The sequence below is a fragment of the Rhyacophila brunnea genome, unplaced genomic scaffold (assembly GCF_057557595.1).
Source record: "Rhyacophila brunnea isolate RB1 unplaced genomic scaffold, BYU_Rbru_1.0 scaffold_22, whole genome shotgun sequence".
NCBI classification, from domain to species: domain Eukaryota; kingdom Metazoa; phylum Arthropoda; class Insecta; order Trichoptera; family Rhyacophilidae; genus Rhyacophila; species Rhyacophila brunnea.
In genome coordinates this window covers 15112731-15128389 of record NW_028232882.1, presented here as the reverse complement: position 1 = coordinate 15128389, position 15659 = coordinate 15112731, and the positions used below count along the sequence as shown (strand labels likewise).

Below are 15659 nucleotides of genomic sequence, written 5' to 3'. Positions count from 1 at the left end.
GGAAATACTATGATGTATGCATATTACAAGGTTGCCAATAGTTTTTGTACCTAACTTTTAGTTCTTTAGTAGAACTGAAAAATTTACTAGACAAATAAGCATTGTTTTCAATTTGTTGATAATGTGTAAGCATTCGCATGTAATCGTTGAATTGCCATCTTGTAATCATATGTAGATTAATTAATGGTTGTTTTAATCGTACACAACATCATCCGGTAGTCATTTGACATCAATTGGAGTGTCGATGTCATGTTGGGCAGATTTTTCGTCTAGCTCAGGATGCGTGGCAATGATGCTGTCGTCACTTGACGATCTCTTTATAATCCTGCTTATTCGGCTGAAATCAACAAATAAAATAATATGTCAAATTACGCCATACATAATAATATAGATAGATCAATAGGTCCAATCGTAGGTAGGTAACAGGGAACTCAGAAATAATGGGAACTGAAATACACAACGGGTAAGGCGATAGCAGGTAACCGACTTGAGTAAGGAAGAATCCGGGTTAAACTTACACACGTGTCTAGAATACATTTTACGTCGAATACTGAAAACTGCTCTCGGTTTATGCATTTACGTTCATTTAATGTTGGTGTATTACACACACTATTGCACGTGCATAATGCGTGCTTCATTTTCGTAGGTAACTCACACATTCATAAGCCTGCTTCACCATGCGGCGTATTGAATATAGCCTATCGGTATTCTATTTATTATCTGTTCTGTGGTAGGTACCTACCTAATTGGACCGATTGGGTCTCGCACCTTAGGCCACTTTGACTATCGCAAGAAGAAACCAAAAAATAATGAGACAACGAAAGAATTTTTTTTTAAATTTAATTAGATATTTAACTTGTATTAGTGATTTCATTTTTGTTTTAACTTGATCACCGCCAGACCTAAGTTAACTCGTCAAAGCATGTACCTTTGTCGGTTTGAGTGAGTTTTTATAAACGCCATAACTTCTGAATAAACTATTTCTGTATATTTTATAAACAACATTTATCATTTTAATGTGAAAATATTTACGATAAACTCTAGAAATAGATTGATTTGGTAAGTTTTCACAAGTATTTATTTTATCATTTTGTTCCTATTTCATAATTTATAATGGATTTATTTTATTTCAAAAATAGCTAGCCTACGAGTGTCCACTTAGTAAAAATTGGCTGGCAATGATAAAGTTATATAAAATTTGATTTGAAAAACTATTCAAGAACATTTTCGACGTATTCAGGAATAAGAAAATCATATTTTTAAAAAACTTATTGGCATAGCGGAAAATGCACTTCAAAACAATATTGTTAGGCGAAAAAAGAGGCGATTATATTTGTAAAATAATGGAATATAAATAATCTGTATAGGGACGTCGCGCACAATGTTCAATCGGGCCTCGCACTTGCTAGTACCGGTCTCTAGATCAGGTTTGTCCAACTTTAAATAGGCTGTGATCTACTATGCAGTATCAAAACTGGCAGTGATCTATCAGACTTTTCTTTTATGATTCTTCAAACAAACGTATCGTATTTGACTAATGACAATTAAACAACACTAATTTTTCAAGGGTCTAGGACGATTTGGCACCGCGAATTGACACAAAATCCATTCGTTCTACAAAATGGTCGCTCCTGAAAAAAAATGCGCAATCGGAAAAACCCATTTTCCGCAAAAATGGGATTTGTCTCTCTTACAAAAATTGCGCTCACGATTGCGCAATTATTGATGTTTGTATTTTACATTTTTTATATTTCCACAAAAAATGGGTTCTTGTCTCTCTTGCAAAAATTGCGCAATTATTGATGTTTGTATTTTTTTATTTTTCGGGATTTCAGCATTCGGGATTTCGGCCTTCGAGATTTCGTCCGGCACCCAGTACCTAAGTAGTTTATCAATCAAACTACTGAAACATTTATACTTAGCAGATAACTTACTTAAGGTGACGCATCAGTGAAACGCCAAATAATTTTCAACTGTACGCGCCACGAAATTTTGTACTCGCTTCGCATTCATTGAGAGAACGTCGAGTCAGACATACGTCACTTTGCTGCGTGATGGCGACGGGCCAATTAATTCTAAAATCGTGTAAAGATGACTAAAAACGTTACCCATTTACTTTAAAAAGAAAACATGTCAATGACTATATAATTATTGTTACTAATAGAATAATAAACAGAACATAAAATGGACGTATGTTGGATTTATATGAGAAATAATATTTCGTTTGACAGGCGTCTTTTGCACCCGCGACCCGCAATCCACACATCGCCTAGCAACGATCTTTTTAGACCGTGCCTCAACTAATGCATGGCCTTAATATTTTGTTTGTAATTTCATACTATCTTAAAATACGCATTTATGCATAATAATATACATGTTTAAGCTTTATTATAATATTAAGTCGATAAAACGCTGAAATATAATGTAATTTTCATTCTAACATCTAACATTATTTTTAATATTTGTTTTAAATATAAATAGGTACACATGTATAGACAATAAATTAATTGATTATGCATATCTTTAAGTTTTAGCGAGGGAAGAATTATTTTCTTTTAATAAACATCATAAGGCATAATAATTATTCTCAATCTATATTAAAAATGTGTCAAGCGCGAAATGTATAAGGTACGACTACTAAGAAGATAGAAGCATATTAAACTGACTTTCTTATTTACTCCTACAAATCGTAACGTACGTCTATTCCTTTGCGCATTTAATTCAACTGTGCGGCGTCCAATCTCCCGGAGGCCAATTGGGCCGGCGTCCGATTGTACTGGCGGCCAATTACCGGAGGCCAATCGGCGGAGGCCAGTTCGCGGTGCCAAATCGTCCCATTCCCTCTTTCAAATAACAAAGAAATACTTATTCGCCGGTTATTGTGATATATCTTTGGACTCATCATCGAACTATTCATTTACTGTGCAAAGAGCTTACTGCGTGAAGGTAAAGAAAACCTATGTTTTAATATATTACACTGAGTTTCACATCTTTCCTTACTCTCACATATTCGACTGACCGTGAGTGATTCAATAAAAATCATATGATACGCCGAGGTCACGCGGGCTTTCTCCAAATGTAATTTCACATAAGCTGGTTAAGAAAATTAAAATATGTATGGTTAATCCTTACCTTTCAAAATCTCAATGAAATCATATTATAAAACAATTTTTAATGTACACACTTTTTACATTGTGCAATCGACGCGTTGGACATGTCTGATATCGATTATTATTATTAATATTCCTGCGAAAAGTTGGCAGAATACTTACATAATATATTAATTGTGACTCTACTTGTACTAGAGGCACGCTTTGGTGATTATCAATTTAATTCTATAAGTTCACCATGATGATAAATCGACAAATATGTTTAAACAATACTTGTTCAATTATTAAAATTTCTTAGCCTCAATAAAACAATAACTAGGGATGTTGTGTGGTACCAAGCAAAGAGTGAATAATAGCAGCCTTACGATGCAGCTGATCCATGCAGGGTGGGTAGTCTCAAAGGTGGGGGAACACTGGCTCCGAGCAGTCGTCTAGCTGGGCTGGTGGGCAGCCACTCGCTATCTCCACCAGAGCTCGAACCTCGGCCAGATCCAGAGCTGCCACTGGACCACTGTACCGACTCAACCATGCTGCATCAAATATGAATAATTAAGGCTACAACGAAAGTTTTAAGACTAAAACAGAATGAGACTAGCGGACGCTTTACATTGCAATATTTAATAGCGATTCAATAACCTTTTTAGTATACCTATATTGTTTATAAATAAAATGCAAATTGTAGCCTGCTGTTAACACTCTTGCTTTGGTTATTCACGTACCTACTGTAATTTGCGATTTTACGCGATATTCTGTCTTATATAAAAAACATACTTCGTTTAGATATTATGTAAAAGGAAATCATTCTTATCAGTGTTGCCCTGAAGAATAAATCTTATAAAACAAGTGTAAAGTTTGCTACAAATGAATCTACAATGACTTCATTCATTGACATTAAGAGGGTTTTATTTCAACCTTTTTTCTAGATCGTGTTTGTGCTCCGTCTCTATAAAATAAGGTTTTCTTTAGCACCATTAGCTGTTATTGATACATGTATCATGTATTTCTGCTTGAAAACTTCCATTTACGCAGTATAACTTTTTGGATTAATGTCAGTTCATATTATATTTATTATTTTAATGGAAACTTCATGTCAAATTAAACATCCTTGGTGATATATTTTATAATATATATATATATTCTTTTTAACACACATGAGACTCAATGACAATAGTGTGGTAAAACAGTGTAGTATATTTATTAATAGAAGATAAATAATCACACTAGATTTTAAGAAAATCACATAAATATATTGTGACTTAACCGAGCATCTCACTCGGAGCCCTTGGATAAAATACCAGCGCCTTACGCACTGGTCTATGATGGCTCCTGCTTTTAAAATAGATATTAAAATACTCGTAGGATAATTTTCTTCAGATTAATCTAGGCATGTAACCCATGACTTTTATATATAAATAGTTAAATATTTATTGGTTTATTGTAAATTTTCTTTCATTTCTTTCATATTCGTTTATAACTGAGAATTTTTCTACTTAAGAGGACGTTCTACAGAATTGGCCTTGAGAATTGAAAATATGATTTTTTAACATGTGGTCCATAATATCTGGTCTACTAGTTAATATAAAAAGGTCGTGTCAAAGTTGTTTGTGTTAATAAATTTGCTCTGTGACAGATCCGACTCATATTTCACATTTATTTCATCAGGGCTGTCGAAGACATAAATCATAATATATATTTATAATTTTAAATTTTTATTTATAATATATATTATTTAAGTTTTGTGCATCTAATGCCGGGTCCACACTGACAACAAGTTAATTTGCTGGCAACCTCGTTAGATTTTACGATAATTATTGTAAAATTTCTTAACGCTTTCGCTGCTGATTAGATAATGAGATTTTAATTGCCCCCTTTAAAATGCACGTTAATTACATCGATCGGCCGCCTGGTCATTACGCACCGTGTGCGTCTTCCGCGTCCAAAGTATTAAGCAATTATGGTAAGTATCGTAAAATTTAATGAGGTTGCCAGCAACTTGTTGCCAGTGTGGAAATGGCTTAATATCCACTGTGGTTCACGTAGTGGCATCCTGGGGTTAGCTAATTCAGGAAGTCAACACCCATGATAGAATTTTTTCCAGTTTTGGTTGCATTATATTCCAAAACTCTTCTGTAAAAATCGTTTCCGAGTTTATAAATGGAAATTTCTCGGTGTACATAGTAAACAAACCTACGAATAAAAAAAAACAAAAAGGAACATACTGATTCATCGCAGTAAAATCTGGTTATTCAAATTCGCCATTTTGAAAAGCGACGATTTTGCGTAAACAAATATCACGTGGTCTGTACGTGTGCGGCAAACTTCGAATGTGTTTGTAATTTTGTGCAAAGTGCGAATGTAATGTTTTCAAATAATTGATATGGATTAATTATACCATCGTATTATTTTCTCGAAATCATAAACATACTATAATAGTATTTGAGTATCAACCTGTGTTCAATTTGAATTGGGTTATAATAATAATATACCCGTATATATATCAATAGTATGTTTGCTACAAAATCCACCCAAGTTATCAGTACGTACTTGCACAGGTTTGATTAAAAACCATGATGAAATTAACATTTAAAAAATATGAATGCTTAATATTATTTTGACAGCCCTGTTTTCTGATCGGCTTCATCTCACAGGTGTTCATATAATAATAATAATTCTCCGCGCGGCAGAAATTATCAGTAATAATAATAATATTTCTTGAAATAAAATCTCCGATGATTAGTGATTTTTGCGAAAAGATCGATTTAAATTGACGTAGTTACGACGCCGAGGTCCTTTTTATACTGAATTATATTTGAACGGCGGGCTCTTCAGCGGGCCCTTAAGTATAATATGATTTGAACTTACTTTGAACTTATAGGAGGTAAGGTATATGAATTGAAGACCATAGCACTATCGGTGTATGTGGCAGCATGTATTTCTTGTTGGTACAAGGTATATAGCTCTTGAAGATCTGGAGGAAGCTTCACTCCACCCTCTGCAAAAAAATATTATAATATTATGCACAGTATAAATAGATGTTATAACACTAATTATCACTGTTTCTTCTTTTATTATTAAAAACACATGAGTAAAATACACCTATAGACACCTATCTATAAACAAAATATTATGAATAATTCTTTCGAAAGATAGATATGTATAATGGGAATGTACGCGCGGGGCCCTAAAGGATCCTTTTATTCACTTCAAAATTTGATCGCAAAACATAAATCATTCTTTTCTTTAACGATGCTAACTGTAAATTCTTGGTGGATTATAGTATTAATTATTCCATATAATTTCATAATAATCACGACCAGAATCGTTTGGTTCAATGAAACATTGTCAATCCATACAAAATATACAATAATATTACATATACAAAATTATAATATGTAGTTCTCCACCGTTGATCCTTTTAATAATTCACCTGTTTCATTTAAACGCGCTATCTCCAAAATTTTGTATAAATAGATATATATCTCTATATATATAAAAATCTCGTGTCACGATGTTTGTGGTCGAACACCTCCGAAATGGCTCAACCGATTTTTATATTTTTTTTTATGTATATTTGTTAGGTATGAGAATAGGTCAACAAGTATATTTCATACCGCTATGTGATTAGGGTATCTCTATCCAGAAAAAAAAAAATTATTTTTTTTTGTATTTTTTTTATTATTTTGCATCAAAAAATACCTATAACCCCAAATTTTAACCCTCCTACCCCCACCTTCTCATTTTTTAATCGCGATTTTATTATTTTTGTATGAACAAATTTAACCGTCGTTTGTATTTCAAACAGAACGAAATTATTTATGTTGTTGAATGACAGATGGCGCTACGTCCGAGAAGAATTCAAGAGAAGCGTCGCGTCATTTTGACATTTCATTCGGCATATCACAACGCAGTGCGTGCAAAATTTTGTACGATTTATTTTAATTTATCTATTTTTATGTGCGTGTATTACAGTGCACAATGTCAGCAAGATGCAAGGGGGGCCATTTAGGCCGTCGAACGAATAAAGCAACAAACATGCGAAATAGTAGAGCAGAAAGAACAGACGAACAAATCCAACAAGAGAACAAAAACTTGCGTGTAAGCATGTCGCAATTGCGTGTATCTCAATCATAAGAGGCACTAGCTGAACGAAATCAACAACGACAATTGGAACGGAGCCAAGCGCGCCGGTTCGTAGTTAACACACGCAGAGCAAATGACCGACAACGCCAACAAGTACATCGAACATTTGCATCCGCTTCGTTCCTTCGTCTCGCATTCGAGTACGAGCCAGATATTGAATATTCCGCTCATCCGAAAGTGCTGATTGGTGCTATGGACAAAGATTGTCCCCATTGTCATGCGTTCACATTCAAACATGAGTCAGCAGGGATGTGTTTCGCATCAGGAAAAGTGCAACTACCAGAAATTGAGATACCACCAGAACCATTGAACGGCTTGCTCATCGGCACGGTTCCAGATTCAAACCTGTTCCTGAAGTCCATTCGCACATTCAATTCATGCTTCCAAATGACTTCGTACGGAGCAACAGAAATAGTTCACAATACTGCGGCAAATGGTCAACAATTCCATTCTACGTTCAAAATCAAAGGCCAAGTATACCACAAAGTAGGTTCATTGCTGCCAATGCCAAACGAACCACATAAATTTTTACAAATCTACTTCATGGGCGGTGAGGACATCAATCATGTGGATGCACGTTGCGGCTACAATGGCCTCAATTCGCTTATTTCCAGGCGCATCGTCGGCGAACTGGACGCCCTGTTGAATGAGCACAATGAATTATTGGAATTCTTCAAAGCACACATGCACGAATTCTAAAGTGACAATCACGCTATTGTCATCAATCCTGATAAAACACCAGCTGGAGAGCACGTGCGTCGATTCGATGCATGCATTGACATTGCTGGAATCATGGTTGGCGACCGCACATCGATGCGAAAAATCGTGATTCGAAGAAGAAACAATAATCTGGAGTTCATCGCTGACACACACCGTTCATACGACGCTCTACAATATCCGCTAATTTTCTGGAAGGGACAAGACGGATATTGCATAAACATTAAACAACGAGATCCTGTCACAGGTAATTCATTCATTATGAACATCATTAGTCATTTTGAATTGAGAAAATGAATAGTTGATGTTTTTTTGTTTTTATCGGCGGTCATCGTCTACAGCGGTCTATTCCTCTTTCTGTCATAGATCCCATCCCCACACACTTACGATACATTTGTTATTTTTTATTTAACAACCAAAATATTCACTAGAAATAATTTATATGGCAGAACAACGTTTGCCGAGTCAGCTAGTATACTTATATATTTTTATGTTACTCTTTTTTGTATATAATTTAATTATTCATTATTCTTCCTCATTTTTCTCATGTAATTTCTTTATATGTATGTTATTCTTATTCTCTATCTTGTTAGGCTTGACTATATTATAATATATACATGGAAACTTTGCTGGTTGCAATAACTTGTCATTATTATATTTTAATTTTTTGTAATCAATATGTAACTGTTTGTTTCCTTAATAAATAAAATAAAAAAATAAATATATTACAGGTATTATTACATTTATGGTTACAAAATTTGAAAGTAAAATTAACTATTGCAGATATTATTATAAATATGGACAATAATTAAATAAATAAATCAATTTCATTTCCCAACACTTCTCATTAGGTCCTTGGGCTATCTTGATCAAATAAAAAATGAAAAAAATCAACTTGCCCTGTGGCCAGCCGTGGTTTCAAATGGTTACTCTACTAACTAGGCCAGCTTAGGTGCATATTATAATGTAAGTTTGTAATTGGAATACTAAAGTACCTATTCAAAATATGTGCAAAATTTCAGCTCATAATAAGTAAGTATATTTTTCAATAATTACCATCCATTATTTGCCGCTGCCTTGTTATGATTTCGTCACTGAGTTGCCGTTGCCGATCGTACCGCAGCAATTGAAGATCTCGTCTCCTGAGGTCTGCGGCCCTGCTAGCTCTCTCTCCCTGCAGTGCCAGCTTATCCGCTTGAAGCTCATGGACTCTGCAGGCCAGAGCCAAGAGTTCTCGCTCTTCTTCACTACTCGTGCGAGAAGGCAGCTCCTATAAATCAGACGAATATTATAAGTTGTTTAACTAAATAATAAAGTTCTATCAGCACACGTTACTGTAATTAAAGAAAGACCCAATAGCTTAATTTATAAGTTTATTAAAACTTCTTACAATTGACTGAAATCAATGATAAAAGAATAATTAAAACTTACATCTTCTAGAGCAGCCCCTCGCTGCCTGACTGTTTCAAGTTCTTTCTCAACATCTGCCTTTTCCGCCCTAGCCTTCTCTTGCTCTTGTTCAAGAGTCGCAAGCTCTGCCCAAGCTTGCTCGACAGCCACGTTACCTTCGTCCGATGTAGCAGTCCGCCTTCAATATAAACAAATTAATAATGTTGTTATTATACACACAATAAAGGTTTTTCTTCCAGTGAGTTTCAGATAGGGATTGCAATACCGAATGAATATATCAATACCGGAATTTGATAAAAATACCGAAATATTAAACAAAGCAGTGCCTGTCAATAAATATAACTATTAACATCTATTTAAAACACTATTGTTTAGCAACTGAAAGTACATACGTACATATATTATTTTGACCTTTATAAATATATTATATAGATCATAATATTATAGAACTGCTAATTTTTATAAATAAAGTCCGGGTACAGGAAAATTTCTCTAAAAATCAGCGTTTGTTAGATGTAATACCAGCGTCGAATCAATAGTTATAGAATAATTGGAAATATTTGCCACGATTATTTTCTTTTTCGAAATACACTAATTTATCGCGGCTATTCTATAAGTATATTCGAGGGATTTTGTTTCAATATTATTTAACTTTTGTTGGTTTAAGTCAATATATTTACGTTTTGGCAGCATAAAACTTATTCACTAAATTTAATATACAATGTAGTATTAAAAAGTAATGAAAAATAATATTAAATTCATTTTCGAAAAACATAAACGTATGTATTTTCTTTAATACCGAAAATACCGTTATTTTGGATTATTGAAACCGGTATTTCGATATCAATAAATAATTTAATACCGGTGTTGCAATCCCTAGTTTCAGGTAAAGGTTAACGGGTAATCAGCTGCCTCCGAGTCAACTGTAGCAACATAAAACAACTCCCCCTTCTGACTGTGACTCAGAACACTACAGTCATCAGCCTCAGATAACAATTACCTCTATAAAACGACGACATAGCATCTATGGAACAACGGGTCCCTGACTGTCTTACAGTTAATCTACACCATAGAGAATTCCAATACATAGACCACGTCTTCGCCATCTTCTGAAGACTCTGTAGTCAGGTGACGTCCCTAGACAAAATGCCGCCCATAGGCAGCGCCAAAATACGGCTCAATTTTTATACAGTATTTTTATCATCCTTTCATGACTCCAATATCTAAGAAATGTGTTATATGGATACATTACTAACAAAATATATACCACTAAATCTAATTTAAATACCATCCTACTTCAATAGACAATATTGCGAGTCCACGGTTTCGGGTATATTTAATAATACACATAACAACATTCAAAACTCACGAATGACTGCTAAGAATATTTGGATAAATTAATTAGGTACTTGAGTACTTACGTATCTACCTATAATTCGCAAACCTGCACGTGTCATTGCTGGTCATCAAGGACGTGACGTCCAAGAACAATGGAAGTCAACTAGACATCGCGAACCCGACAAAAAATTACAGCCATGTTAAACCTTTTATGTTAATTAATACATTTGATATCCAACCAGTGAACTGATTTTTTTTATGGAAAAATATTTTCATTTTTACTATGTTTTGGTACCTATATCTATATATCTAATAATTCTCCTCGATTTGCCGCCCTTCAAGTAACTGCCGCCCCCAAGCGACGCTCAATCTGCCTACCTCCACGGGACGTCACTGCTGTAGTCTGTATGATGTCAATGCATAATTGCAATACTAGATTAGGCAGGCTGCGACGCTCAGTTCACCAAGAATGTGTATCATAACTAGATAACATAAACTCGAAAATAAACCTAATCATTACCTGTAACTGGACTGAGTAGAAATTCTCGAAGTGTTTGGCGCATTATATAGCCTGTTGTTCCTGGATTCCCAGTGACTGATGACGAGGTGCTGCCTCTCGGCGTCCATTGCCAGACCCAGCAGGTGGCTGTCGAGCTCCATTAGCCTCTTCCTGAGCCGCATCTGCTCCTGGAAAGTGCCGACGATGGCCTGGCGGAGCACTTTCAGCTCGCTGCCTTTTTGTGGATTGTTGTTGGTGCTGGACTCGGCAGCTATGCCGGATCTGTGATGCATTATAATATTATATCAGTGGCGTAGTTATTGTAACCGACGCAGTTCGTAAAGATGAGGACCAAAATAAATTGGGGCTTGATAACACAATTACACAAAGTAATTAAATATCTCAAAATCAGACAATATTTCTAAAAGCAGTATTGCAATCTAATAACAAATACATATTACCTACACGTTGCTAATTAAAACAAATATCTGCGTAATACTATGGATATAAACTCTTTTCTTTTATGATGGTAATATTTTGGATTTTTGTCAATATTTAAAATATAAGTGTGTATTATTTTTTAGGCAGTTTTTATAATTCGGATACTGTCAAATATTATATTTTAAAAGTGAATATATCGTAAGTATATTATCAAATACAATATTTGACTACCATTAAGCATAATATACTATTTTATATATAAATATTTATTTTCTATTCTGTCGCTAAATACGTGAATTGATTCTTCATAAAACAAAAATACATCATTTTGAACAAAAATATTTATTCAACAACCAAAGCTCTTATATTCTTATTACACTAAGTACATAACAATCTAACGTAAAGAATTATAAGTAAATCTCAAGTTGTGGATGTCCTGAATTCTGTTATGTTCACAATGTTTTGTTTTTCTTTTTTAAAAATTCATAATTTACGGCATGAAAAGTTTGAATAGGTAAGTAATTAATAGAAAATATTTGAACGTAATGGTTTATATTTTCAATTATGGGGCCTGATTTTGAAGCCCAATATGTCTAGCTACGCCACTGAATCATATTACAAAGTGACATGAAATGTTATGAAAAATCAATAATAATATGCTGTGTAGGTATATAGATATGTAGGTCAACTTATTGCAAAAGGGAACCAACTCTGTTTTTAAATGTATTTTTAGAAACCTTAATAAAAAAATAACCAAACAATGTTCGTGGGTATTCTGCGAAAAAGCACTAAGTCAAAATTTTACTGTTTTGACTTAATGATGAGGTAATATTATTAAGAGTACGCTCTATAGTCTACAAAAACACACATAGTCATATATATAAAACTGGCGAAGATAATTTATGTTATAAGTCAAAAAGACATACATCTATTCAGAGAAAATTCACTAAATGGACTTAGTGCATTTGCTTCTCTCATTCTCAGGCTATATTCACAAAATTCTGCGTGCGAAACTGCACTAAGTCATACGCAAAGCAATATCGCAGATAGGAATTTGCCTTTTATATATATAAAATAAGTTAAGACCGTCCAAACTTTCAAACTAGATTATCTCAAAACTAGTATTTTTGACTTAATGCTTATTCGCAGTATACCCACGGACTATGATTATCACTTTTTGAAAATTATCATAATTCGGAAAATTCAATGGGTTTATTAAATATCCAATAGTTCGATAGTTGATTCCTTTTTACAAAATTTCACGGAATGATTATGATGTGTTCGCTAATGTTAATTTACCATTAAATCACATACACAGAAAAGTGTTGTTATGGAAAAATATCAATGATCACATCACGTCCATTGTGTTAAAATAATTATAATAGAATAGTGAATGCGATCTTCTATAATCGTGAAAGTCGTATATTAGTAGTAATAATATATGACATGTCAATTACCGTGGTCTGTCTTCCGTCATTTTCGTCCTCAGGCGAGATATTTCATTCTTCAGCTCGTTTATAACAGTCCTGTACTGAGTCACGTGATAATCCGTGTCCAAAACATTTCTTTTCACCTAAAAGAGTAAATAAAACATAATAATAGATCGATGAATCTTTAAGCCAATTAGATTTTTCAGGGCTCGAAATGATATGAAATCCCTGAGATGATCTCTCGGTGTATCGGTATATTATTTTATACTGCGATAGTTACTGGCTATATAGATTGCTAGGCAAAGTTGAAATAGTTTCTGTATATATTAATAAAAGAATTTAGCAAAAGGAAAAATGGCTGTGTAACATAATTGGGTAGGCATATAAAACACAGTTGAGTACTTCTTTGTGTATGTGCCCATGGCTGTTGAAAATCGTAACCTCTTAAGGCTATACTTCAGCTGAGGCACGTTCTAAAACGATCGTGACTACGCGATGCGAGGATTGTGCAAACGACACGTGCAGAACAAAACATAATTGGTCATAAAAATTCAACATGCGTCCATTTAATATTATGTATATTGTTCTATTAGTAATAATAATAATTAATAATAATAATAATATATTCATTGACATGTTTTCGTTTTCAAGTAAATGGGTAACGTTTTTAGTCATCTTCAGACGATTTAAGAATTAATTCGCCCGACGCCATCACAAAACAAATTGACGTGTTCACAGCTCGACTTTCGCTCTCCGATTGGCAGGGAGTCCGAAATTTCCTCGCACCTATAGTTGAAAATTATTTGCCGTTTCACTGAAGTATGCTCTTAAGTACGACTGTCTTACCACTTTTTTTGCGGTTAACACACAGCCTACTTTCCTCCAACAAGTACTCTTCACCACAGATCAATACAATATATTCCAAAATTGTTGTATTCAATCAAATCTTGGGGATATGTCGACCTATTTATAAGATTTTATATATTGGGGTAACACCGTTATAAAACTCACTTTATTAGTGATATGATTAGCCCTGTCTGCGTATAGCAGAGTATTTCTACTTTCTTCTCTGTGCTCCATTGCTGGAGAGACATGGGCCACCATGACAGTTCGACAGTTTCCGCTGAGGGCTTCCTTCAGTAATCTCGTCAGCTTTGAATCTCTGTAGTTAACATACCTGAAAAATAAAAATTTATTAAATAACCTGACGAATCGCTCTTCCTATATTTGACACTAAAACCTTAGAGAAACTCTATAATTAGGGCCAATATTTTAACAAATTTTATGATATTATATAGTAGTAGTGATCCGAGTTTTTATAACAGCTGTGATGAACCTATGGAAAGCGTGCCATGTTTGGCACATGCGGAATATCGGTGACCCGCAAAAGAATTATAGAACCTCAACCGGGACGACGCAAAACATCCCATAAATGTAACGAGCATCGTCTTTAAAGGTTTAAAGTAGGAGATCGACTTGGATTTTGAATCCATGTTTATTTTTGGTGAAATATCAGATATTTTCGAAAGGAAAACTAAAAAAAACTCGCGGTTTTAAAAACAGAAATTTTATTTTATTTTATTATGACATCAAAGGTACAAAAGTTTTAGGGTAATAAAGCTAAATTTCTGGGGGGGAAAAGAACTAAAAAATCTCTTAGCCGAGATTCTGAATGAAAAAATGTCTTCAGCAATCTGTCGAAACTGAAAATACCAAACGTAGTTTCAAATATACTTCTTGACATATCATTCATTATTATTTTTTGCCACCTAATCATGAAACTGTCCATGATGGCCGAGCGGCTTACGCGTCGGTTTATAATGTCGTGGATCCCAGGTTCGAATCCTGTTGGTTTTCAATTCGTGTTTTAAGTCAGAGTATGGACCTAATAGATTGAGCAAGTGAATAACATCCATTTCCTGTAAAATACAAGAATCTGTACAAACCTCCACTATGATCGATATGATCCAATTAGGATCACACATGATCAAAAGAAAAAATAACCATAAAAAGGTTCACTGCCTTTCTCTCTCACCTTGCCCCTCCGGATAGTGCTGTGATGCAGTTGGCAAGCGCCAATAATGATCTGTTGATGTGAGCCCCTTCTTGCAGTCGTCTTCCGCGACTCCTGGCCACGTGCGCCCTTTCGCTTCCAGCCAGATCCACCAGAAACAAACGACCGCTAGCTGCAGGGCGTGAGCCTACAGAACACGATGTTACCGTAACACTGAAACGATAACATTATTATTTGACTACATTCATATTCGCAATTTTAATTTATAATAGTTTTAATCCTAACGCATGCTTAGTGCATACCGAACCACCCCTATTTCGTCATGGACATGACACATCTTAAGAATCATTTAAATGGGGGATCGCTTAATTTGATGGTTCCTTGGATACGCCCCAATAATATTGGCTAAGTTATCTATTGATTAACGTGCCCGAACAATTGCATGTACCTACAGACATATCCACAGTTTAGTTAAAAATCTTTTGCTTTATCAATGCGATGTTAAAGAAAATTAATAATCACTATGACATTCAAAAACAAAATAAATGTATATTGATACT

The 15659-nt window shown here is 34.4% G+C and overlaps 1 protein-coding gene across 1 annotated transcript in view; it reads right to left on the bottom strand.

Moving 5' to 3' along the window:
• Positions 1 to 219: 219 nt before the first annotated feature.
• The window catches only part of LOC147070089 (kinesin-like protein KIF19), a 32933-nt gene continuing 17493 nt past the window's right edge, over positions 220 to 15659 (bottom strand). The window contains exons 4-12 of the mRNA XM_085949909.1: positions 15121 to 15312; positions 14097 to 14262; positions 13113 to 13228; positions 11236 to 11496; positions 9399 to 9555; positions 9024 to 9237; positions 5973 to 6102; positions 3476 to 3640; positions 220 to 337 (exon numbers count right to left, since the gene is read on the bottom strand). Coding sequence (XP_085806035.1) covers positions 220 to 337; positions 3476 to 3640; positions 5973 to 6102; positions 9024 to 9237; positions 9399 to 9555; positions 11236 to 11496; positions 13113 to 13228; positions 14097 to 14262; positions 15121 to 15312 — 1519 coding nt within the window. The remainder of the gene's footprint in view (positions 338 to 3475; positions 3641 to 5972; positions 6103 to 9023; positions 9238 to 9398; positions 9556 to 11235; positions 11497 to 13112; positions 13229 to 14096; positions 14263 to 15120; positions 15313 to 15659) is intronic.